This window comes from Ornithorhynchus anatinus, chromosome 7 (assembly GCF_004115215.2).
Source record: "Ornithorhynchus anatinus isolate Pmale09 chromosome 7, mOrnAna1.pri.v4, whole genome shotgun sequence".
Classification (NCBI taxonomy): Eukaryota; Metazoa; Chordata; class Mammalia; order Monotremata; family Ornithorhynchidae; genus Ornithorhynchus; species Ornithorhynchus anatinus.
In genome coordinates, this window is record NC_041734.1 from 54,213,193 (window position 1) to 54,238,752 (window position 25,560).

At 40.8% G+C, this 25,560-nt stretch overlaps 1 protein-coding gene across 3 annotated transcripts in view; it reads right to left on the reverse strand.

The window, feature by feature from the left end:
- The window catches only part of COL4A4 (collagen type IV alpha 4 chain), a 123,132-nt gene that overhangs the window by 20,695 nt on the left and 76,877 nt on the right, over nt 1-25,560 (reverse strand). For all 3 annotated transcript variants that reach the window (XM_029068969.2, XM_029068967.2, XM_029068968.2), the window contains 11 exons: nt 23,721-23,828; nt 22,558-22,739; nt 21,813-21,876; nt 19,766-19,840; nt 17,770-17,877; nt 16,617-16,724; nt 11,239-11,310; nt 9,857-9,985; nt 9,650-9,763; nt 8,104-8,259; nt 2,622-2,729 (listed from right to left, as the gene is read on the reverse strand). In XM_029068969.2, coding sequence (XP_028924802.1) covers nt 2,622-2,729; nt 8,104-8,259; nt 9,650-9,763; nt 9,857-9,985; nt 11,239-11,310; nt 16,617-16,724; nt 17,770-17,877; nt 19,766-19,840; nt 21,813-21,876; nt 22,558-22,739; nt 23,721-23,828 — 1,224 coding nt within the window. The remainder of the gene's footprint in view (nt 1-2,621; nt 2,730-8,103; nt 8,260-9,649; nt 9,764-9,856; nt 9,986-11,238; nt 11,311-16,616; nt 16,725-17,769; nt 17,878-19,765; nt 19,841-21,812; nt 21,877-22,557; nt 22,740-23,720; nt 23,829-25,560) is intronic.

Here is a 25,560-nt window from a genome sequence, read left to right on the forward strand (position 1 = left end):
CGTTAATCCAAACACTTATCCTATACCATCTTGCTTACTGCATTAGCCTCTTTTCTGACCTCCCCACCTCCTGTCTCTCCCCACTCCAGTCCATACTTCACTCTGCTGCTCAGATCATTTTTCCATATAACCGTTCAGCCTGTTTCCCCACTCCTCGAGAACACCCGGTGTTTGTCCATCCACGTCCGCATCAAACAGAAACTCCTTACCACAGGCTTTCAAAACACTCAATCACCTTGTCCCCTAGTACCTCATCTTCCCGCAATCCTACTACTACCCAGCCCACACACTTCAGTCCTCTAATGCCAACCTACTCCCTCTACTTCAATTTCACCTATCTTGCTGCCGACTTCTTACCTATGGCCAGCCTGCCTCTGGCCTAGAACACCCTCCCCCTTTACAGCCAACAGACGATCACTCTCTCCACCTTCAAAGCCTTGTTGAAGGCATATCTTCAAGAGGCCTTCTCCAACTAGGCCCTCATCTCTTCTCCCACTTTCTTCTCTATTGCCCTTGCACTTGGATTTCCATCCTTTATTCACCCATGTCTCAGCCCCACAGCACTTATGTACAGATCCACAATTTATCATATTAACGCCTGTCTCCCCTTCTAGACTGACTCTGAGCAGGGAACATGATGATGATGATGATGGTATTTGTTAAGCACTTATTATGTGCCAAGCATTGTTCTAAGCTCTGGGGTAGATACCAAGTAATCGGGTTGTCCCACATGGGGCTCACCATCTTAATCCCCATTTTACAGATGAGGTAACTGAGGCATAGAGAAGTGAAGTGACTGGCCCAAAGTCACACAGCTGATAAGTGGCAGAGCTGGGATAAGGACCTATGATCTCTGACTCCCAAGGCTGGGCTCTTTCCATTGAGCCACCCTGCAGTCTACCAACTCTTTCATACCGTCTTCTCCCAAGCACTTAGTACAGTGCTCTGCACACAGTAAGTACTCAGTAACTGTTTAGTTGATATGTAGTCTCTCACTTCCATATTCTTAGACTGTGATGTTAATTCTCAAATCTGCTTTTTTCCCCAGATCTAAGTGCAGTGAACTGCATGCAACAGGCACTACTACTCTTTGCTCCTCATCAACATCCTTTGTATTTACCTTGAAAGAGTTAAAGCCGTGCAATAATTTTCTTCTGATGTTGTACTGAATTGAGCGCACTTAAATCAAGAGATTTATGGGAATATTTTGGAACATTCAAAGAAAATTTCGGTGGGTTAAATGAAATAGCTTAACAAGAAAAGCATGTCAAATTTCCTTAGAGTTTTAAAAGATGATCTCTTCATTGCTGAGAAGAGGTTGTTTTAATTATTTATGTTGTAGAGCACAAAAAAGAAAAATCTGGTAATATGTAATTTGACATAAGCATTCATAGTTCACACCTTGCTAGAAACTATATAAACTATACATTGACACATTTGACAATGTATAATAAGAACCTCCATTATGACAAACACAAGGCTTCTGTATATGTACTAGGAACCACCTACATTCAATGCTATTATAACTACAACCATTCATGTATAAATAGGAATCCTGGGCTTTCATTCATGAGGACAGGAGAAATAGACAGTCACAGACAGGCGATCCAAGTAACAAGCATCTATTATTTTGTCATAATGCTCACTTCTAACCTGAAGAATTCAAAAAACAGTATTCAGATAGTGCCATACACCCATGTAAATGAGAGAAATTTTATATTGGGAAGAGATTTTCAAGGACATATAATGGTAATGCAGGAAACAGATGCCTTTTAACACATTCACATGTAACTGAATGAATTTTTTCTTGAGCAGGTATCTGACTGAATCTGACCAGGTTATGTATTGTTGTATATATCTCCTTCTAGAATATTTATGAACTACTTTAGAACTTGGTTCATTCATATTAATACTTGTAAATCTTTAATTGTTTCATCCACATTCGAAGGTTTGGGAGTAAAAGTAGAATATGTAATCTTAAAGCCTGGATACATTATTTTCAACCACATGGGGTATCTTTCACAACAACAGAATGTTTATGATGTGGACTTGAATCCTATTTAATAGGCCGGTAAGTATTTTGAGCTGTGCAGGAGCAATGCAAAACTTCTGTTGTGGAAAATAGTGCTTCTTTCAGTCTCATATGTATGTATCATTTTCATTTTGCCTTCCATTTTATGTTTAGGACCTGAGGTAAAATTACTTGATGCCTCTGGAATTTCTTCCATTTAGCTCAGATTCCAAGGGTCATTAGTTTAATAAACATTAATGCCTATAATGAAAAATCTAGAAAAGTTAATTGGGGTGAAAATTGAGGGGAGAGTGACTGGAAATACCCAACATAAAAGCAAAGTAATAGAATGAATTTGTCTCTCATTTCTCCTATTTACTCAACATCTCAATTTGTAAATCATGAGACATTCAGCAAGAGTAGTAGTTCTGGAATTAGTAAACTAAATATGTTCCAAGACCTTGACAGATATGATTCCCAATGACAGGTTCATTGCATTTTCATTACTTTTAAAGTTATGAGAGAAAAATACTCTATCAGAAGATTTTATTACAGAGTCTTAGACTACCCCAGGTGGGGTGTGATGGGGAAACAGATATAATAACATTACCTCTGGGACCAGGTGACCCAGGAGTCCCGGGGGGTCCTGGACTCCCTTTATCTCCATATGGCCCAGGGCGTCCAGGTGGACCTTGAAGACCAGGATGTCCCATTGGCCCTAAAGGGAACATGAACAATCAGCAATTTGAATAAAATAGAAAAGAAATGGTCATTTTGAATCATTGCAGCCATTAACAAGCAAAGGGAAGCTACAGGTCAGAGAAGTAGACAAGGCTTCTTTTCTCAGAGAGAAAAAAGATAATTTTAACTGCCATAGGCATTAAGACTCAACCAAGAGGAAGTAGTGTGGGCAAGTCACTTAACTTCTCTGTGCCTCAGTTACCTCATCTGTAAAATGGGGATTAAGCCTGTGAGCCTCACGTGGGACAACCTGATTACCCTGTATCTGCCCCAACGCTTAGATCAGTGCTCTGTACATAGTAAGTGCTTAACAAATACCAACATTATTATTATTAGTGCTATTAGAAAAAACAGATCTGCTCTGCATACTGTCCTAAGACTTCTTCCACAGACATTTAAGAACACAAGCATTAAGGGAGATAACAAATGTGTAAATGGGATCTATATTTAGGATGTAACTGCATGGACAAGTTTGGGAACAGGATCTTAAGTTTTAAAGTCAACAGCTTCAATTGCCTTTAAACCCCTCTGTAATCACATCTCCTCCAGGAGCCCTTACTCAGTTAATTTCTCATCTCCAAACGCTCCTAAGCCCACTTTGCCACTACACTAATTCCATGCCACCTAAGTCCTTGGATATTCATGCCTCTGCCATGCCACTTATGTACATATCTTTATAATTTATCACTTCTTTCTATCTGTAATTTATTGTAGTTTTTATCTTCCCTGGCAGAATGCCAGCTTCTTGAGGGCAGGGATCTTGTCTACTAATTCTGAGTACAGTGCTTAATACAGTGCTCTAGTAACATGAGGCATTCAATAATTATTATTAATTACTTTAGAAACCTGGGTAATTATGGACATGTATGCATGGTACGAGTGTGCTTTTGAAGAGAATATATATAGTAGAACAATCCGGTTGGGTTCAATTCCCAGCTCTGCCACTTGTCAGCTGTGTGACTGTGGGCAAGTCACTTAACTTCTCTGGGCCTCAGTTACCTCATCTGTAAAATGGGGATTAACTATGAGCCTCATGTGGGACAACCTGATTACCCTGTATCTATCCCAGCGCTTAGAACAGTGCTCTGCACATAGTAAGCGCTTAACAAATACCAACATTATTTACTATGTACCAAGTACTATACTAAGGGCTGAGGTAGATATAAGAAAAACTTGGTCTATAATAATAATAACTATGGTAATATTTAAGTGCTTATTTTGTGCCAAACTCTGTGCTAAGCACTGGGATAAATGTAATCAGATCAGACCTGGTGTCTGCCCCACACGAGGCTCACAGTCTAAAGGGGAGGGGTAGAACAGGTATTTAATCCCCCTTCACAGATGAGGAAATTGAGGCCCAGAGCAGTAATCCGACCTGTCCAAGGCCACATAGCAGGGAAGTGGTGGCTCTGGAATTAGAACCAATATCTCCTTGACTCCCACTCCTGTGCTCTCCCTAGGGAATGCTTACTGCTTATTAAATACCGAAATTGAGAAGGATAGTTCCGTTCAAGCAAGATGTCTCGTAGCTGCCTAGGGCCCCAAGCCCACTGCAGGAAATCCAAATTCTTCATAAGCTCCTGATCAACAGACCGCATTTCTGACTTTACCACCTTCCAGCAATATCTCTCCTCTCATTCCACCTACACGTTGGGGAATCTCATTGGAGTCTAGGTAGGTTGGCAATGAAATGGGGAGAGAGCTTAAGGTCCCCAGTCTTGCTGAGTAGCAGCTGCCTCTCAAGCAAACTCCCAAAACAATCAGGGTGCCGACCAAGTAGGAAGTTTTCTGTTAAGGCTGCTTTGTTGGTACATGTCCAGGCTTTGTTTTTCATCCTTGATATTTCCTACAAATATTGCAACCTCTTCTTTTGTTAGCTGACCACAGGTCAGCTGTTATTAGTGCTGAAAAGATGGGGTGGGTGGTGGTACGATCAATTGTGATGGTTCAATACAGTGCTAATGGAGTTGTCATAGGTTTTATGTCCTGCTGTAATAAACTTTATTCTCCACTGAATTCTGCATAAAGTAGCCACTACAGACCACCCAATTAATGCAGGGTGGCATTAAATAGTGCCACCATTAAATATATCACTTCAGAAAATTATTTTGCCAGCACACCAAATCAAGAAGGGGAAAAAGAAGTCTTTATAATATTGATTTTCCTTCTTCCCTGGGTGCATGCTACAAACGTAAGTTAAAAAGAATAATAATATAGTCTATCCTAGTTTAACAGATGAAGAAAAACACTCTTCATTTCTCTTTTCAGAAGAGAAAAGAGAAGACGTGGTGATGAGATTACTACTATGCACAAAGTTTGAATCTGGCTACTTGGCATGAGTTAGATGAAAGAGCCTGAGGCCTAAAAACACATAGAAAAGCTAGAATAGAACAGAAACTAAGAAGGCCACAAAGTATAAGAGTTGTGAGACTGTTTTGACTTGTGGAAAGAACAGGTGGAGTCTCTGGTACAGCAGGAGGAAACTAGAGATATAAATTATTTTTATACTGTGGTTTATGATTACGTTCTTTCTCCAAGAACACAGCAATTATTGGTCCTAAACTATTGGTTTACAGAGGTGTTATATTTCTCAATTGGTTGTAAGAGTTCTATGATCTCACTAGCATTCTGAAGAAAAAACCAGGATGGTTTGATGAAAAAGCACCCACATGCTAGGTAATGGAGAGGATCCTGCAAAGACACCTGATTGTTGATTAGATGGGCAGAGGCAGACAAGGTTTCTTGTTCTCAAAGAACTGTCTGTTTTTGTTGCAAAGTTGTTTGCACGCTTGATCTCCAGAAGTTTAATAACTTTGGGTCACATTGGCTTTATCGTTAATGAAAGATTGCAATGTATGGGGCAGGGACCAACCTGGAACAGAACTCCACTCTTTGCAGCAGTGATATGGAATTCCTACCGTCCTTACTGTTGGACACAAAATATAATTATTATATACAGGGGCTGCTACTCTGGGGAAGGCCAAAGTTATGGGTTGAAGAGATGGGATGGGTGGTGGTATGATCATTTGTGATGGAAAAGTTAGATGAAAGGTGAGGATTTGGGAGGGAAGAAAAGGAGTTCAGTTTTGGACATAATAAACTAGAGCTGCTGGTGGGACATCCATGTGGAAATGATCTGGAAGCACAAGGAGTTCTGAGTTTGCAGAAAAGGAACAAGGTCAAGGCAAGAGAGATAGAGATGGTAGTAGAAGTCATGGGAGCCCATGAGGTCCCCAGAGGAGGATTTGGGGAGTGAGAAAGGCAGGGAGACAGAAGGAGTTGCAAGACATTCCCTATTAGAGTATGAGAGGAAGAGGAAATCTAGCAAAAATGATTGGGAAAAATCAACCAGAGAGGGACTAGGAGATAACTCTGCCAATAAAAGCCAGGTTAGATAGGATTTCAAGGAGAATGGAGTAGTTCACACTGTCAAAAACAACTGAGAGACTGAGGATGAGGATGGAGTAGAGCTCCTTAGATTTGTCAAGGAAAAGGGAATTATTTGGTGAGACCGGCCTCAGTGGAGCAAAGATGGCAGAAACTGGATTGTAAATGCTCAAAGGAGTTGAAGGAAGTAAGTGCAGACTGCAGGTGTAATAATAAAATAATAACGTTGGTATTTGTTAAGCGCTTACTATGTGCAGAGCACTGTTCTAAGCGCTGGGGGAGATACACAGTCATCAGGTTGTCCCACGTGAGGCTCAAAGTCTTCATCCCCATTTTCCAGATGAGGTAACTGAGGCACAGAGAAGTAAAATGACTTGCCCACAGTCACACAGCTGAGAAGTGGCAGAGCTGGAATTCGAACCCATGACCTCTGACTCCCAAGCCCGGGCTCTTTCCACTGAGCCACGCTGCTTCTCTCACACACTTGTCACCTGTCACTTGTCACACACTTCTCACACACAATTGCCACTTGTCAGCTGTGTGACTGTGGGCAAGTCACTTTACTTCTCTGTGACTCAGTTACCTCATCTGGAAAATGGGGATTAAAACTGTGAGCCTCACGTGGGACAACCTGATTACCCTGTATCTACCCCAGCGCTTAGAACAGTGCTCTGCATATAGTAAGTGCTTTACAAATACCAACATTATTAAGTGGCAGGGCCGGAAATTGAGCCCATGACCTCGGATTCCCAACCCCGGGCTCTTTCCACTGAGCCATGACCTGTTTGAGAAGTTTGGACAAGAATTGGAGGAGGGAAATTGGGGTGAGAGCTGGAGGGTGCAGTGCGATCCAGAGAAGATGCTGGCATGATAAACTATACTGTAAACTCATTTATGGGCAGAATCTATCAATTCTGTTAAACTGTACTCTCCCAAGTGCTTAGTACATTGCTCAGCACCCAGTAAGGTCTGAAAGGTTAACTAGAAGCAAAGTACTTGATAACAAGGGAAGTCTTGTTGGGAGAAGAGGAATTTTGGGAGGGCTTTGTTTTGGGAGAGAGCTGAGGTTTGGTAGATATGTTGCGAGGAAGGGAGTTTCAACATCCCATGGATACTGCCTTGTACTTTTTCAAGTCCTTACTGTGTGAAGAGCACAGAGCTAAGCTCTCAATAAATACCATTACTGACTGATCGATTGAATAAATTCCTGGATGTACTGTCTGTAATGAATTGCTAAAGGAAAAAATGAAGGTCAGAATTTTCACCACTAATCAGCATCGTGATATCGAGCACGACCATCATATGGTTCCTCCAAGTAATGTGTGTATACAAATGGCAGCCAATCAATGGTATTGTTTGCAGTGCGTAGGGAACTGTAAATAAAAGCTTGGGAGAGTAAAATACAAGAGAGTAGGTAGACACAATTCCTTTCCGACCAGAAGTAGGACTAGCACACTTCCCCCCTTCAAAGCCCTACTGAAAGGTCACCTTCTCCAGGAGGCCTTCCCAGACTGAGCCCCCCTTTTCCTCTGCTCCTCCTCCCCTCCCCATCACCCCTACTGCTCTTCGCCCCTCTCTGCCCCACAAGGCTTGTGTATATATGTACATATTTATTATTCTATTGCTTTTATTAATGATGTGTATATATTTATAATTCCATTCATTTATATTCATGCCTACTTGTTTTATTTTGTTGTCTGTCTCCCCGCTTCTAGACTGTGAATTCATTGTTGGGTAGGAATTGTCTCTATTTGTTGCTGAATTGTACTGTCCAAGTGCTTAGTACAGTGCTCTGCACACAGTAATCACTCAATAAATATGATTGAATGAATGAATGACAGACATTGAATATGAATGTATATGAACAACTGGGCAGAATTTTATTCTCTATTTGGTATTATCTCCATTGGGTCAGATTGGTTCAAGAGTTTATTGTGTTATACTAAGCTCTGTTTTAGTCATACCTTTTTGGCCATCTCTTCCTTCGCATCCTGGGATGCCTTTTGGTCCAGGATGTCCTGGTGGACCAGAGGGACCTGGTGGTCCTGGAAAGCCATCATCACCTGGACTCCCTTTCCAAAAGTCAACACCTCCAGGTTGACCTGGAGACCCTGGTGGACCTGGGAAAAAAAAGTACAACTTTAAACTTCTTTATAAAACTTATGAATGTGCCTAGACATTCTTGAAAATAACCAAAATGTTTGCAAAGGGATTTGGATGGTGGAGGAGACCGTGGTAAGCAAAGATTTAGACATGTAAAAAAGAGAATCTCTTATGTATCCACACATTGTAAATATCCTTCTCAGTACTCTAAATTCTTCCATAACGTGTTCCTACTAAAAATTTTGGATAGAATGCTGTTAGAGAATTAGGAAGCACACTTTACAAAATGTGCATTTATCTGGATAAAATGTGATTAATCTAGAAGGGACAGTTCTGTGAATGCACATGGCATTGTATCAGTCAATCAGTGGTATTATTGAGGACTTACTGTCTACAGAGCACTGTATTAAGCTCTTGGGAGAGTAGATTAGAGTAGGTAGACATGATTACATACTCTCAAGGAGCTTAGAGTGTAGCAGGATAGATCTCGTGTACCAGGAATTCTCCTGAACTGTCAGGAAAACAACCAACCACCAAATAGGAGAACTCGAATGCATATCTGAATCACTTAAGCATTTGGTAATCTTTTTTTAAAGTCCAGGGGAATTCTTCCTTGTTCCCCAAATCATTTACCACTTTTAAAACTGAGCCTATTATCTGAACTTTGTTTCAGTTGACATTCTCGTGGGCCAGGATCAGATGCACTGAGTCGAAAGGCTTTGGAAGGAATATGTATCTTCTCTTTCACTTTAAAATAAAAAATTCCAACTTTTGGGATTGGATTTGGGATGGCAAATTGAACCCAGTAGATATAAATTAATCAGGTTGGACACAGTCCCTGACCCACATGGGGTTCACATTAAGAGGTAACTACTTCCTAGCAATCAAGCAATCAATCAAATAATGGTATTCATTGAGCACTTACTCTGGGCAGAGTATTATACTAAGCACTTAGGAGATTACAACAGAGTTTCTAGATGCGTTCCTTGCCCACAACAAGCTTAGAGTCTAGAGTTTCTGAACTTTTCCCACCCTCAAAATAAAGCACCATCAATACACTCACTCACACTCTCTTTCACTACAGATGAACAGCATGGTGTAGTAAGTAGAGCATGGGCCTGGGAGTCAGAAGGACCTGGGTTCTAATCCCGGCTCCCCCACTTATCAGCTGTGACCTTGGGCAAGTCACTTCACTTTTCTGTGCCTCAGTTACTTCATCTGTAAAATGAGGGTAAACACTGTGAGTCCCATGTGGGACAGAGGCTGTATTCAACCTGATTAAATTGCATCTATCCCAGCACATAGTACAGTGCCCGGCATATAATAAGTGCTTAACAAATACCATTTAAAAAAAAAACAATCTTCACTTCCATAATTATAGATGGCATCATTGTCAGTTCTCATTACCTCGTATACCATCGGGGCCATGAAATCCTATATCTCCTTGAGGACCAGGATAAGAAATTTCTCCTTCAGGTGTTCTTCCTTTAGGACCTGCAGATCCCTGAAGTCCAGGCCTCCCTGCAGAAAGAGATAAAGTATCAGGATTCTCCCTTCATAACTCTTCGGCTTATTTAGTAGTAGGAAACAGAGGAGGGGGAAGTTGGTTCTTACCTGGGGGACCTTGAGGTCCTCTTTCACCAAAAGGACCTGGAAAAGAAAGTCCCACCCTTCCAGGTTCTCCTTTTTCCCCTTTTGCTCCAGGCAATCCAGCAAAACCTGGTGGTCCTCTTTCGATGAAACCTTAATGGGAAAATACTAAAGATGCAGTTAATGCTGCACGGTCTACCCAGTTGGAGAGAAGACTCTTTGCTAGTCCATCTTTTTTTGTAAATGAAATGTCACAGGAAGAGAAAATTGCATTCTAACCTATGGAACAGAAAAGCAGAACAGTCACTCAGGATGAAAACTGACCACATAGAGAGGTGAACAGTTGGACTCTATTCCTGAATCAGCCTCTGACTGGGGATAGGTCATTTAACCTTCTTGTGGCTCTGCATCCCCATTTGTAAAATGGAGATGATGATATCTTCCCTCTGTCTACGTTTCATGAATGCTGTGACAATAAATGAGGCAACCAAAATGCTTAGAAATTGAAGGAAAAAATAGAGGGTTCATCTAAGGTGGTATTGCTAGTGCAGGATGGGCTTCTACCAGTGACAAGTGAGCCAGTTGATTGGTTTGGAGACATTAGTTCTTATTAGGCTACTAGGATACCACTTTAGTGTCCTTGAAGAGGTAATTCACTAAATGAATGCTTGAGCCTCAAGCTTGGAAATGCCACTCCAAAATGTAATCGGTTTGCTTCCTTCTCACTGGATTCAGGCCTATTGTTTTCAACAGAAGCCACTCATTTTGATGATTACTCCATTTCCTATTCCTACACAAAAGACATTTTTGAATTGCCAATTTGTCCTGCTTTAGGTTATTTTTCTCGAGGCAAATCAATTTGGGGTCAAGAGAAAGCAGGTCCCACCAGAATAGAGCAAACTAAAATATGGTTACTCTGTTCTTGATTCACCCAAACATTAGAATTAGCATTAGCAGGGACTTTTTCATCTTATATATAGATTTTAGCAATATGGCTATTGAAGAGTATTGGAAAGGCCTGATTAGACCCATTTAACCTTTCTTCTTTTGCAAAAATGAGTACTTCATCATTAATAAAACTGTGACATTTGGCTCTACTTAGGTTGAGGCATGGAGAGTTTTCAGTATAAAATTCTCCAGAAATTCCAACCTAACTTTTAAATGGAGTTGACTGCATTTTCCAAATCACTTTTGGCCTCTCTCAATCTGGATTTCTCAAATGTTCCTTTCTTCTGGGATTTGTAAAATTTTCCATTGCTCTGATTTCTGGCATTTCATTACCTATTGGCATTTTCTTCATTTAGTTAATGAATTTCTGAGCTTGATCAAACTCACATTGAGGGGGAAACTATAAATCCCTTTTCCACCCATGAACCCACAGTCAGAGCCTTGTTTCACTGCTTTACCTGGTGAACCCTTCGCTCCTTTTGGCCCCTTGAGTCCATGCAAACCATTTAATCCTGGAATTCCTGAGAACCCTTAAAAATATGAAAAGCATTGTTAAGGGCAGGCCTAGAATTTTGCAGTTAGTGATGAAGACATTAGAGAAGCAGCATGGCCTAGTGGAAAAAGCCTGGGTCTGAAGGTCAGAGGATCTGGGTACTAATACCAGCTTGGTGACTTGCTTGCTGCGTGAGCTTGGACAAGTCACTTGACTTCTCTGTGTCTCAGTTCCCTCATCTGCAAAATGAGAAATCGATACCTGTGCCCCCTTCTATTAGAATGGGAGCCCCATGTGAGACCTGATTACCTCAGTGCTTAGTCCAGTGCTTGGCACTTTGTAAGCAATAAAGTCCCCCATAATTATTTTTATTTTATATGGTCATTAACCTCTGACTAGAGACTGTTAATTAAAAATCTTTGTCACCATTCATCAGCTGGATCTCCTTATCTCTCAGTGGTCCAACCTGCTCTATCTGGCTAGCTACTTCATAGTAAATAAAAATCTGTTCAGTGATACTAAGAACTCTTTAATATGTGTGACTTGGATTTTTAAATCAGCTTATTGCTATCATCTATCTTTTGTCCCTCCCAGATAAAGTAATCACTTAGTTTCTCCCATTAGGAATTTCCCTCATCCCTAAATTAATTTTACTTTAACCCTTAAACATTCTCTCACATTTGCAGTGAGATTATATATGCATATATACTTATGGGACCTTTCGGTAATCTTAAACAATCATCCCTGCAATCTCTAATTTAGACTTTCCTTTACCACTTTTGATAGCATTGTCTTAGTTTCTAGTCCTGATTTGCATTTTTTGAGTAATATTAACAAAAATTACCCCAGAGATACAAGCAGACCTTCATCTGCCAGTTTTAAAAACTACTGCAATGTGTTAAAAATGATTATAACAGTTTTTGGAAACCGTCTTACTGTTAAAAAGTGTTTTGATCTTAGACTGCATCCACCAAGATTGATGGCTTGGTTTATGTGGCTTTCTGGGGAATTTCTAGCACTTTTGCCAACAATCCATTGTAATATCAACACATCTTCATCTAGAGCATATATTGTCACAATCACATGCTTCCTGCCACAACCCAACTGGCTGAACTATAAACTGGCTGAACTCTTTTAAAATTAATGAGATTGTGTTTATGTTGCGATTTTCAAAAAGGGGTTCTTCGCTTTAGCTCGAAGCCTGATAACTTGTTTTCCTAAATCTGAAAATAGTTCATGCATAAAAATATTTAATATTTTGGATGAGGAGCAGATGAGGAGCAATTAGTCAAACAAAAGCTCATTCTTAACAAGTCTTTAATTCACCTCAGTCAGCCTTAAACTTAATAAGCATTATTTAAGCATAGCATCATAGAACATTTATGAGCCAACTTTTTTCAATGCAAATGAAGGCCAAAATTATACCTGTTCTTCCATTTCAGCCAGAACTGTAGAAGCGAATCACTTTAGATCCCTACTCTGACTGGATATGCAACATGAGTGAGAGTTTTTTGACCCCTTAGTCCAGTTTAAAAAATTGGAAGAAAATTATTCTCTTCAATAGAATATATAAGATGTTTTTGCAACTGCCCAACTATTCTCATTTTAACTATAGTATTTGCTTTCCAAAAGGAGATGATTGTACAATGCTTTATCTTTGCCTTCTAATTGAGACTTGCAACAAGTTCCCTTTCCCCATCTCAGGAAAACATTTCCTATCCAGATGTAATCATTTTAGGCATCCATTAAAAGCTCTGGGTTTCAAAAGTTTATAATAGACTGCTTTGTACAGGTCTTTGCAAAATGCAGTTTTTCCTTTTTGAGAATCTTTACTGTAAAAAGAACATACTTTCTTAGCGTATGTTTATGCCGTAACTAATGTTAATGAATGTACAACTCAAAATGTGCATGTCCTTTCTAACAGAACTTCTTGCATTCAGAAGCAGGTTAATTTAGACCCCTGATCCTCCCCACAGGATTGTTTAGAATTTTTTTTCAAATACTACCAATTTACTTTCTAATTTGTTATTAGAGTAGGCATTCCTTTAGTATTATTAAATGATAAATTGTAAGAAAGAATTAGAAAAGTGCTCTCATTCTTCATAAACATTTCAAATTCAGAAATGTATTGCGGTGTAAATCTATTCTGTTAATCCAATACAGAGAAACAGTGTCACCGCATGGCCAAAAACTATACTGCAGTTTGTGTCACTGTTGGGAATGTGAGAGTGGGGAAACATCCATAACTCTGTCTGTGTGTTTCACTGCCCTGCAGCTTTTTAGTTCTTTATTTCATAATGCTTTTGTTCAAGGAGCAGCTTTTCCTAAATGTGTTCCTATTTAAATTCACTAATGACAGAATGCCCTTTTTCACCTCTTACTGTCACCTCTAAGATGTCTGACAATAAAGAAGAATTCAAAGAGCTGGTAAAATCTGTACAGTATGATTTTAAAAAGGCTCTATGTTACCAAAAGCATGGCAAGAAAAAAAGGAAGGAACTGGAAAATATACAGCCTTAGAAAGCCAGAGGAGAGCTTGAGCCTGGCTTTGACCTCAGGAAGCCCCTGGGCCAGGCCTGTTTTGACAGCAGGAGCAAAGGGCTAGAGGAGCACTTTTTTTCTCCCTTTGCACATGCTGCCACATATTCCATAATTCTTCGGTCTCTAGGGTTTGAGATGCCCTAGCCCTTCTAGATGCAGGGTCAGCTTCCTGAGACCTATTTGAGGAACAAGTGCCGATGGAGGCATTGGGCCTGAGTGGCCATTCTCCAGGATTAGAAGGGCTGCCTGGGGCCGTGGCTTAAGATTTTTTTAATGGTATTTGTTAAACACTTATTATGTGCCCGGAACATTACTAAGCACCGGGGTGGATACAAAATAATTAGGTTGGACACAATCCCTGCCCCACGTGGGGCTCGCAATCTTAATCTCCATTTTACAGATGAGGTAACGGAGTCATAGAGAAGTTAGCTGACTTGTCTAAGGTATCACCAGCCAAAAACTTGTGGAGCACAGATTAGAATCCAGGTCCTTTAACTCCCAGGCAGGTACTGTTTTCACTAGGCCACTCTGATTCCCATAATTCTGAGCATGAAGCTCAACTGCAGGTGGGGTATTGTGGCCTTGACACTGTACCCTAATTTAGACTCTGTTTGTCCTCTAGATTGTAAGCTCATTTTGGGCAGGGAATGTATCTGTTATACTGTTATGTTGTACTCTCCCAAACGCTTAATATAGTGCTCTGCACACAGTAAGCGCTCAGTAAATGCGAATGACTTACTGCTTCTTCATCCATTGTCCCCATAGCTGCCTGATTGATGAACAATATGTAAGACCTCTGGCAACTCTGCATGTGTATGTGCCCTCTCTTTCTACTACCAGTCTCTCTTGGACTCTGGAGAATAACTGGGGTCCCCCAAGATGGAATCAGGGTGATTTTGAGGATGGGGGACTAGTGACATAGAATGTGGAAAAGTGCTCTACACCACGTAAACATTTGATGAATACTACTAATAATAATAATTATGGCATTTGTTAAACACTTACTATGTGCCATGCATTGTTCTAAGCACTGGGGTAGATACAAGGTAATTAGGTTGGACACAGTCCCCGTCCCTCATGGAGCTCACAGTCTCAATCCCCATTTTACAGACGAAGGAACTGAGGCCCATGGAAGTGAAGTGACTCGCCTAAGGTCGCACAGCAGACAAGTGACACAGGTAGGATTAGAACCCATTGCCTCCTGACTCCCAGGCCCATGCTCTATCCACTACTTCATGCTGCTTCTCTGATTGATCTATTACTGATTTATTCTATTGGTCAAATGGAATTGTTGAAATCAAAGATCCTAGTGCAGGCTGAGAGGCAGGACTAGTTACCTGTGGTTCCAAAAACATTAGTCCATACTTCCATGGCACCACCCCTATTAAAATTGGGTTAATGCCCAGTATTATTTTCACTCAAGGCAGATTGAAGCAAAGCCTGATTTTTTTTTAAATCAGCTCCTTCCTAGCCACACATTTAAGCACCTTGGCTTTGTGCAATTTCATGTTCAAAAGTTTGCACCAGCCTTTGATTCCCATGTTGCAGGATTCTGATGAAAAGAAATGGTGTTAAATTCCCCCTAATGTTAACTGGTCAATTTGTGAGGTATCCGAGCTGTTTAAATACTATGAGATACATTTTCAATCTGCCATTCAGTTTGCCCCATGCAGACATGACCATAAAATATAAAAGAAAATGAGCAGGATGCTTGCTGAAGCACAATGAATGGTATTTGAAAACGCTTTAGAGAGCTGAGGCGAAAGGCATGTCATGGAAAAAACGAAATATAAAATGGCTCTTGGAACAAGTTAAATTTCAGTTTTGCAGTTCCACACCTAGTGACTATTAACAAAACAATGAACCAAATATTGAGTACTGTTATCACCCAGTACAAAAGGTGAAGAGGCTGTTGTAAATCTGCACAGCAACTCCTATGCATGCTTAAATGGAAAGGTTGGGGAGGGGGAGAATGCACACTCCTCTGCAAACAATGTCTGTGTCTTCTCCAAACTGCCCCATCAAGGGTGTAATAATAATAATTGTGGTATTTCAGTGTTTACTATTTGCCAGGCACTGAACTAGGTGCTGGGGTGGATACAATCAAATCTGGTTGGACACAGTCCCTGTCTCATGTGGGGCTCACAGTCTCAATCCCCATTTTACAGGTGAAGTAACTCAGAAGTTAAGTGACTTGCCCAAGGTCACACAGCAGACACGTGGTGGAACCGGGATTAGAACCCATGACCTTCTGACTTCCAAGCCTGTGTTCTATCCACTACACCATGCTGCTTCCCATTAACATAAAGGAGAACGCCTCTGTGGGGGCTGTGCTGTGCCCTTGGAAGAATTGGGCTCACCAATATTTTTAAGATCCTTTAAAAACTGGAGAATAACACAGTGCTGAAATACTTAAAATTCTATCAACTGAGGAAACATACAGTGACTTCAGGAGATAAAACAGGGAGAATAAAGGAAAACAAGGTGAATATCATAGCAAACAAGTAATTGATCAATCGTATTACTTATTTAGGGTCTACCATGTGCCAAGAAGAATACTAAGGGTTTAGGAGAGTACAATAGATGAGGTAGAAGTAATTCCTGCCCTCAAGGAGTTACAATCTAAAGAGGGAGAAAACACTAATTGATAAGGAAAACTTAATGATTCTGTAATGGTAGATGTCCCAGAAGATGGGTGCCAAATCTCTGGACACTCACTAAAAAGGGCATGTCACAGGGAAGAGTTTGGGCCTGGCAGAGGGAGATGGGCTCATCTGAATGTAGTGTTCATGTCAGGTTTACCTTTCATGCCTCGGGGCCCAGCAAGTCCTTGATCTCCAATAGGTCCTGAGATCCCAGGGTCGCCTATTTCTCCTGGAATTCCTCTTTGTCCAGGGGTCCCCTGAGTACCTACACAGGGAAAAATATGTTTATTTCAGTCTCGTTGAGCACTCGTGCATGGCTGTGCTCTTACTTGAAACATAATTCATTAGCTCAGTTCTGGGACCCCCATAAATCCTTTCCTGGGAGATGGAGACCTAAATACCAGCATCACTAAGTGGATAGTGAAGTCAGGAGGGCTCAGGGGAGGTGGGGGGAATGGGACGGACAAGAAAGGAGGGTGGAGGAGAGGCCCCCAGCTTTCCTTGGTTGATTTATAAAATTGATTATAAATTGAAGTTTGATTATATGTACTTATATTTATGGATTATATTTATGGATTATATGATTTAAATTTAAAGAAACTAGCCTCCTAAGAAAAATCTGGAGAATTAAAATGGAATTTAAAATTAAACCACAGAAAAACAGAGGCCCTCTTTCCTTCCTCTCTCTGTCTCTTCCAGTCCCAAACTTCCCTTCAATTGGCAGACTACTGTGTCTCAAGCAGATTGCTCTGGCCTCATTTGAGGGAGCCCAGAGCTACTGGTCTCACCAAAGTTCTCCTCCAAATTTCTTCTTTACTAGTTGCCTCTGACATTTTGTCCCCAGTTAGAGGCAGATTTGTGAAGGAAGCCATGGGCCAGTTACCAATTTGGCTTCACCTTTCCTAGTGGGTGGACAGGAAGAACATTCATTGCAGTAATTAATGGAAGTGTGAGGCTGCTGTGTATTTCCTATAATGACGATCTGCACTGAAGAGACAACTGTCATTTTGAAGTTTGTTTTTTTTAAAAATGGTATTTGTTAAGCTCTACGTTCCAGGCATTGTACTAAGTGCTGGACTTTATACAAGCTAATCAAGTTGGACACAGTCCTGTCCTACTTGGGACACAGTCTTAATACCCATTTTATAGATGAGGTAACTGAGGCACAGGGAAGTTTAGTGACTAGCCCAAGGTCACCCAGCAGAAAAGTGGCAGAGCTGGGATTAGATTCTGAGTGTGCCATCAGCGTCATCCTGGCCCCCAGTCTCTTCCTACAGCATTCTGCAGCCAATCACGTGTTTCCTGATTACCTGGAAAGCCAGGTTGTCCTGGGTATCCTGGTGGTCCTGGCCTTCCTGGGGTTCCAGGATACCCCGGAGGCCCAGGCAAACCCAGGTCACCTGGGGCTCCAAAATGACCTATAAGGCAGACAAAAGGCAGGGTGTGAGTTAATAACACAAATTAAGGCCCACATCACACGATCTTCTAAATATATTTCTAATATCCCCCAAAGGAAGGAGAGAGTTTCGGTTCACAGACATTTTAGTCTTATGGCCAGTACTACCGTTTTTCAAGAATGCCACTCGGCTGATGTATTTCCCTAAGGCAGAGCTCTCATCTGTCCCTAAAGAACATTTTTGAGCTCTTGGTCAGCAGTTATTATTCAGATCCTGCTGTGCATGTGGAACACTGTAGTAGAGATGCTTGTTTGTGGAACAAAGTAGGAGATGCCTGATAAGGGTAAGGGACAGGAAAATAAAAGACATGATCTCTGACTTTAAGGGGCTTACAGTGTAATGAACGAGCAAGTTGGGTTAAAGTGGTAAAACAATAGCTAAAACAGCTTGAGACTGGATTAAATAACAAACATAAGGAGATTTAAACAAGATGAGACAATTTACAGGAAGAAGCCTGAAGAGTTGATGGTATTTCAGTCTGAGGATTACACCTTTTCTGAGAAGATTACATTCTTTCATTTTGTGTGATAAAATATGCTAAATAAATCATTGAAGAGTGCCCTTTCTCTGGAGGCCCAAGAGCACTCTTCATGTATATTATTCCATTTATCCATGCCATATCCCTGGGAGGTCAGAAAGAGACAGGCGTCATTATTACCATCCACTGAGAGAGAAGGTGGGGTCCAGAAAGGTTAAGCGATGACATGCTGCGTATCAACAGCAATATGAGGAAAGAACCTACCAAGCTGAACTATCTCTTCCCTTTGAAATCTTTATGGCCTATTGAATCAATCTGTCGGGGAAGCGGGGGTGGGGTGAAAGGGGGATGTGGGAAGAGATAGAAGGAGTTAATGGGAAAGCAGCACTCCTCTGTGATTTACTGTGACTGATTCCAGTCTTCTCAGTGGCCTGCAGTGCTCAATTCCACATAATGCTTCTTTTGCAGCCAAAGGAAACTGCCCACTTGGAAATGGTGTCAAATCCTGACCTACCCAACCCAGGTTGTAGGGGTTTGGAATTTCCTGGTGGCAACTTCAGAAAGCCGAGCAGAAATGGGATAGGTAACCCTTCCCACGTGGGGGGAAGCAGCAATTCTTACCTTTCCATTCCATCCTGCTGCTTCCCTCTTGGCGGATATATTTTAAAAAACAAACCAACCAGGACCAGATCACAGCCCATTTCAACATGTAAATCTGAAGGCCAACCCCTCTGTTCTGACAAAGGCACAGAAAACTAACCACAGGTGTACAGGCTTGAAGGAAATCAGACTGAATATAAAAATTAATCAGAATATGGCAAGTTGTTTTTTTCATCAAAATCGAAAATATCCATAAGTAATTTGTAAGGGTTTTTAATGGTATTTATATGCTTACTATGTGTCAAGCACTGTTCTAAAGCACTGAGGTAGATACAAGTTTATCAGGTTGGACACAGTACTTATCCCACAAGGGGCTCACAGTCTAAGTAGGAAGGATGAGGATTTAGTCCCCATTTTACAGTGGAGGAAACTGAGGTACAGAGAATTGAAATGACTTACCCAAGGTCATACTGCAAAAAAATTGGCAGAGCAGACATTAGAACCCAGGACCTCTGACTCCCAGGCCCATGCTCTTTCTACTAGGCAACGCTGCTTCTCTACAAATATTTTACTCCTTCAGATTCATATAATTTACTCCATAGTTTTGCATCATCTCAGTGGTGATATGAAGAATGGGCTGATGAAAATTTTGTGGGCTGATCCATTCAAATCCATCCATGAGGTAGACAGTAGGTACTGAAAGCCAAATGCTCAATTTTTTTAGCCCAGCTGTAAACCTAGAATTTTCAAATGAAGAAAAATCTTCTGTACCTGCACATCCAGGGTTTCCAGGTCTTCCTTTTTCTCCAAGTGGGCCAAGTAAACTGATTGAATCCCCTCTTTTTCCTATAAATATGAAGAATGCAATCTATCCAGTTGGTAATATGGAAAAAATGTCATTTTCCTCCACAAAAGCAATTGACAATGATTCATACATGCAGCATCATCTTTCAGGTCAGATTTCTGGTGTGCCACTCCATTGTCCATTTACATACACTTACTTTGTATAGAAAGAACTACTCTTCCTAACTGAAGATGAAACCACTGCTAGTAGGATTCTATTCATGTACATTAAAGGGAAGAGGAATCCAAGCACCTTTGGTGATAATGGGATGCACAAACACAGCTGCATTGTCTTGCCCAGGTCCCATGACTAGCAGGAGGTATTTTAGCAAGATGACTGATCGGTACGGTCTGAGGCTGTGGGACAAAATGTGTACTCTCATTGACTTTTTAAACTGTTAACTCTCATTAACACCTGCCATCCAAACTCCTAAGATAATTTAATTTTTGATTTAAATTTGTATATTACACTTTGGGCTACTTACCAGAGAGGCTTAGCAATGTGGCCTATCAGGCAAGCCTATTAATTATACAGGTAAAATTGGATGATGGAAAGGTTTCAGGGTTGTTGGAGTCAGGGAAGGGAAAGAACAGAAACAGGGCATATGAAGATATGGGAATTCAGATGTGTGCAAGGCCACATAGGAGAAAACTTATTCAGAAATATAGTTCTTTATGCATTTCTCACTATGTACAAACTAATATCAAATAGATAACTCAATCCCAAATTATAATGGTTATGGAACTTCCTGGAATCAAGTAGCTTGAGCTATAATCTCTTGAGTGACAGCAGTTTACTCAACCACTCCCTGAATTACTAACGGGGAACTCATGATTTATTGTCCTGCAAAAAGCTCTATGGAGTCGCTCCAGATGGACCTTGAAAGACTAGGGGTATTTCTGGAAATCATTTTTCAAATGGAAATTGCTCCTGCCACGCATAAATTTAGATAAGGCAAAGATCACCTTTGGCATGACCACAATGCTTGAAAAGAGATTTCTGGGCAGGGAGGGGTAATGTTTCTGTGGACCAAGAATCCTGCAGTTCCACGAAGGTATGATTACTTTAAAGAGAGTTTTCTTTCATTTGGCCTTGTTCTGGAAAGCAGCCCTGCATTGTAGAAGAACTGAATATTCTCCTTTCTAAAGACAGAAAGGGATACATGGACAGTAGAGGTGATGTATTCATTCAGTCATATTTATTGAGCACTCATTGTGTGCAGAGCACTGTACTAAGTGCTTGGAATGTACAATTCAGCAACAGAGACAATCCCTACCCAACAATGGGCTCACAGTCTACAAGTCATCAAGGAAGTTCCTGGACTAATATTGCTGGTAAATATTAGAATTTACTTTGGAGTCTGGAAGTATGAGTCTCTTTTGAATGTCCACAGGATAAATTGGGCATGTTAGAAACCCCATGTACCTCACTCCAAATCCATAGCTGTTGGTAGTAGAAGAAATATCTAGATCTCCCTTCTAAAGTTCAGGGAGAAGGTCCCAGAACTGCCTCAAACCCCACCTCTTTGCTTCCCCAAAATGTAGTTGAAACACTGTTAGTCTTGAACTTTTCAGATCCTGGAGAGTTTGTTGAATATATCTGACCAATTTTGTACTCCATTTTTCTCACTAAATTAAAATTTGATTAGTAAATTCAAATGAAAATTAGAAATATACAATGGATAATTATTGTATAGCCCAATAAATTTTGATAAAGACGGAAGACCTTAATTCATGGTCCCAAAGACACCTCAAACTCTTCTGTTTACAAACACCAGAACATATGGGAAGGAAAATCAGGGGAGACATTTTAAGGTAGAGAAAGAAGGAAAACATTTAATAATTTTCCCAGTCCTGGCATTTACATGGTTTCATAGTACTTTTTTTCCAGCCATACAACCAAGTATTTACTGAGACTTATAAGCAATTCGTTATTGAGCTGACTATTTGTTGCCGTAATGTGTCCATGCATTACCTTTGGGGCCTTTGACTCCAATAGGTCCTGAAGGTCCAGGTATGCCCCGTGAACCATCATCTCCCTGAGGTTTAAGGAAACAGAAATTTAATAATGTTATATTTCAAGACAGATGAGTTTTACATAGTGCATTATGGCATATTTCTAAAAGTTTCCATTAGTAGTTTTTTTCCTTGAACTGATGATTCTGGAAACGTAATTATCCAAAGGAATGTGTGCTTGTTCCATATTCCATATTTTTTTCATATAAGTTTGTCCTTTCTCAGCTTATTCTGTGGCTTCATGTCACCCAGGTGACTTTCCATTTCCTATAATGGCACTCTATTAGTAAGCTGGTTCTACTGTATAATTGATTTTGTAATGCTGAATGGGCAAGTAGATACTAAATAAGCTCTATTCAGATGTGAACTTCTCAAACATCTACATGTTGGCTTTAGATCCTCAAAACCATCATTGTTTTCTTTAATCAATCACTGGACTTTATCGGGTTCTTACTAGGTATAGTAAATATTTTGCATGCTTTATTTGCTATGTATCTCTCACTTTTGTCTCCTCATGCTAAGTGCAAAACACTAATCATTAGAAGACATTTGTAGGCAAACCTTCTCAATTCAGACTTAGTTATTCCAATCCATTTATTCTGTTTTTGTATCTGCCTTCTCAAGGGTTGTTTTTTTTTGTGTTTTTAGTGATTCTGAAGTCCAAGAAATTGACGTTCTACTTTCCACCGAACAGTATAACTCACCGGATCACCCGGTAGTCCAGGGAAACCAAATACTCCTCTTGAGCCTGGAGAGCCTGGGAAGCCAGGCAGTCCTGGAAATCCAGGCTGGCCACTTGGACCAGGATGACCTTTCTGAAACCCTGGAAGTCCATCTCTTCCTGGTAATCCTTCTTCCCCTTGGAGTCCAGAAGAACCTTTATCTCCTAAAGGTATTTAAAACTAAAGAGTTTATTCCAAGCCCCGCTATCTGAAAATCTTCACTGAATAGTTTGTGAGCCCCTCAAAGGATAGGATCTGTGTCTAATTCTCACTTGTATAGGCTTTCCCAGGGCTTAGCTCAGTGCTTGACACACAGTAAGTTCTTAGGAAATACTATTACTTCTACTACTAGTTGCTTAGGTTTGGGGAATTCGTCAGGCCAGCGTCTGCCCCAGGTCCACTCCCTCACCCCACAAACCATGCCCATCCCCAGGAGAAGAAACCATGTGCAAGAGATTCCTTCCCCTTTACCCCCACCACGAGGGTTAACTCCAGAGGAAGGGACCCAGAAGAGATATGAAAGACGTAATCAAGATGAGGGCAGCTTTCTACTAATATCTACATAACTGAAAATAGGAGAACATATTTGTATTCATAAATTCTCTTCCCCTCCCACTCTTCTACCACCCACCCCATTTTCAGCTCACTGCAGGGAGAGGCTACCTAGGGCCCCTCGAAATCCCATTGCCCTCTTCTCCTGGATGTAAGATCTGGGGACTTTGTGATTTAAACTATGAAGATGATCCATCAGGGGCTGATGTGAACTGCTCGTTTATTGAATCATCTTGAAGGATTTCACCTGATTAATGGGTCACTGCATAAACTGCACCAATCTATTGTGCAAGCCCTGAGAAAACTTTGAATGCATTAGAACACTGAGGGAAGAGGAGAGGGTAATAAAGTTAGCCTACCCACCTGAGGAACCCCTGGGTTCTAGAGTCAAAGGGAGGTGGTTTGAAGCTATGTAGTAATAGTAATAACAGTAGTAGAAGCAGTAATAATAGTAGTAATAATAATAATATTAAGTGCATGCAGTGTGCTGGCTAAATTGGGATAATCTGCCTCTTTGGCAGAATATTTTACTGCAGTTTAGAAATACTGTACTATGTTAACTGCCCATAGTTTTAAAAATTCAGCTTCCTTACCTCTTTCTCCTGGGACTCCATATTCGCCAGGTTGACCTAATTCCCCCTTTTCTCCCTTTGTGGAAATCATGGAAATACTACCTTCATCCCCAGGAAGTCCTTTTTCACCTTTAAAAATAACAAATCAAAACAATCTACCAGCAGAAAAACATTACCTTTTTTATAGTATTTAAGTGCTTACTATGTGCTAGGCAGTATAATAAGTGCTGGGGTTGAAACAAGCTAATCAGGTTGGACACAGTCCATGTCCCACATGGGCTCACAGTCTTAATCCCCATTTTACAGATGAGGTAGCTGATGCACAGAGAAGTTAAGTGACCTACCCAAGGTAACACAGCAGGCAAGTGGCAGAACTGTGATTAGAACCCAGGTCCTTTAACTCCCTGGCCCATGCTCTTTCCACCAGGTCATGCTTCTCTCCTCACAGATAGCTACTCTTCTTTCACACTATAACACAGATCATGGTCTCTGCTCCTCCAAATGTATCTTCTTCCTTCCTTTGCCTTGCGTTAGGCTCTCCTGCATCTGGCTGTCCTGTCATTTCCTTTCCTCCAACCACTTTGCCAAACCACACCCTAGTCATGTCAACCCAACAACTATCCTTATCCCTACCCTCAGCATATATTAGGATGTACATTTATTTGTATTTTTATTTGTATATTCTATAATTTATTTAGCTAGTTCATCCTCATATATGCTTCCTGTTATATCCCTGTTCTTTTTCCTATTTTAATAATTTTTGTCAGTATTCCTCAGATTATGAGCTTCTTGAGGGATAGGAATTTGTGTCTTGCTCTTGTTGTACTCTCCAAAGTGCTTAGAACAGTGCTTTATACTCAATAGGCATTCAGTACCTGCTCAGAGGAAGCAAAGTGAAGAATGAGGGACAGTTAGGAGATTTCTTCAGGAGAGGTGGAAGAATGAGCTGGAGAATAAAGGGGCAACAGGGAATCCTTTGGGAGCTGGCTGATGGAGAGCCTTGAAATCCACTGTTTGGAGCTTTTGTTTCTTATGCGACAATGAGGAACCATTGGAAGATTGGAGGAGGGATGGTGATGGGCACCAACCAGCCTTTCAGAATGATTTGAGCAGCTGTAAATAATAAAATCTGCAAATGGCTGATTCTGAAGGGAAAGGAAACAATAAAGATGCCATTACAGATTACACTTAGATAGTGGTTTATAAGATGGAAAATAAGAGGCAGATGTGTTAAATATCGAGGAAACCACAACAGGACTTAGAAACTGATAGATGCTTTTCTTTCTTTGCCACCCACCTTCATAGAGAAGAGCGAGGTGGCATGTTTGTGGGGCAGATAGGATGATCGTTTGGCTGACAGTGATAGGAAAGTTTGAAAGAGGAGAGTGTTTGCGAGAAGGTGATTTAAGTTCTAGACATACTAATTTTAAGGTGTCGACAAGTGGAGACATGCCAAATTCAGGAAGAAACATGAAGCTGAGAGCAGGTGAACGATGAGGTTGGAGAGAGATATTTGTTTCTTTACCAATTATGGAAGACTTCCCAATAGTGTTCACGTGCAAAAATAATTTTTGCTGATCCATTTGTTTTAAAATTTCACTTGGCATCTTCTTTCTTTGGACCACCCCCTATTTTAGCCTTGCTCTCTGGTATTAGGCTAAGTGGATACAAGCATGTGTATGCAGCAAATAGAAGCCAGGTTCTCCCCAAAGCATAGATTTCTATGAAGGTCACACAAAAAGGGGGTGGAAAATTGAGGGGGGAATATGTTAAATCCCTTTTTGGCTCAGTGCCTGATTTTGGAGACGATGGGAGAGGTACCCTAATACATGAGCTCCCGCTCATTTACACAGCTAGAGTA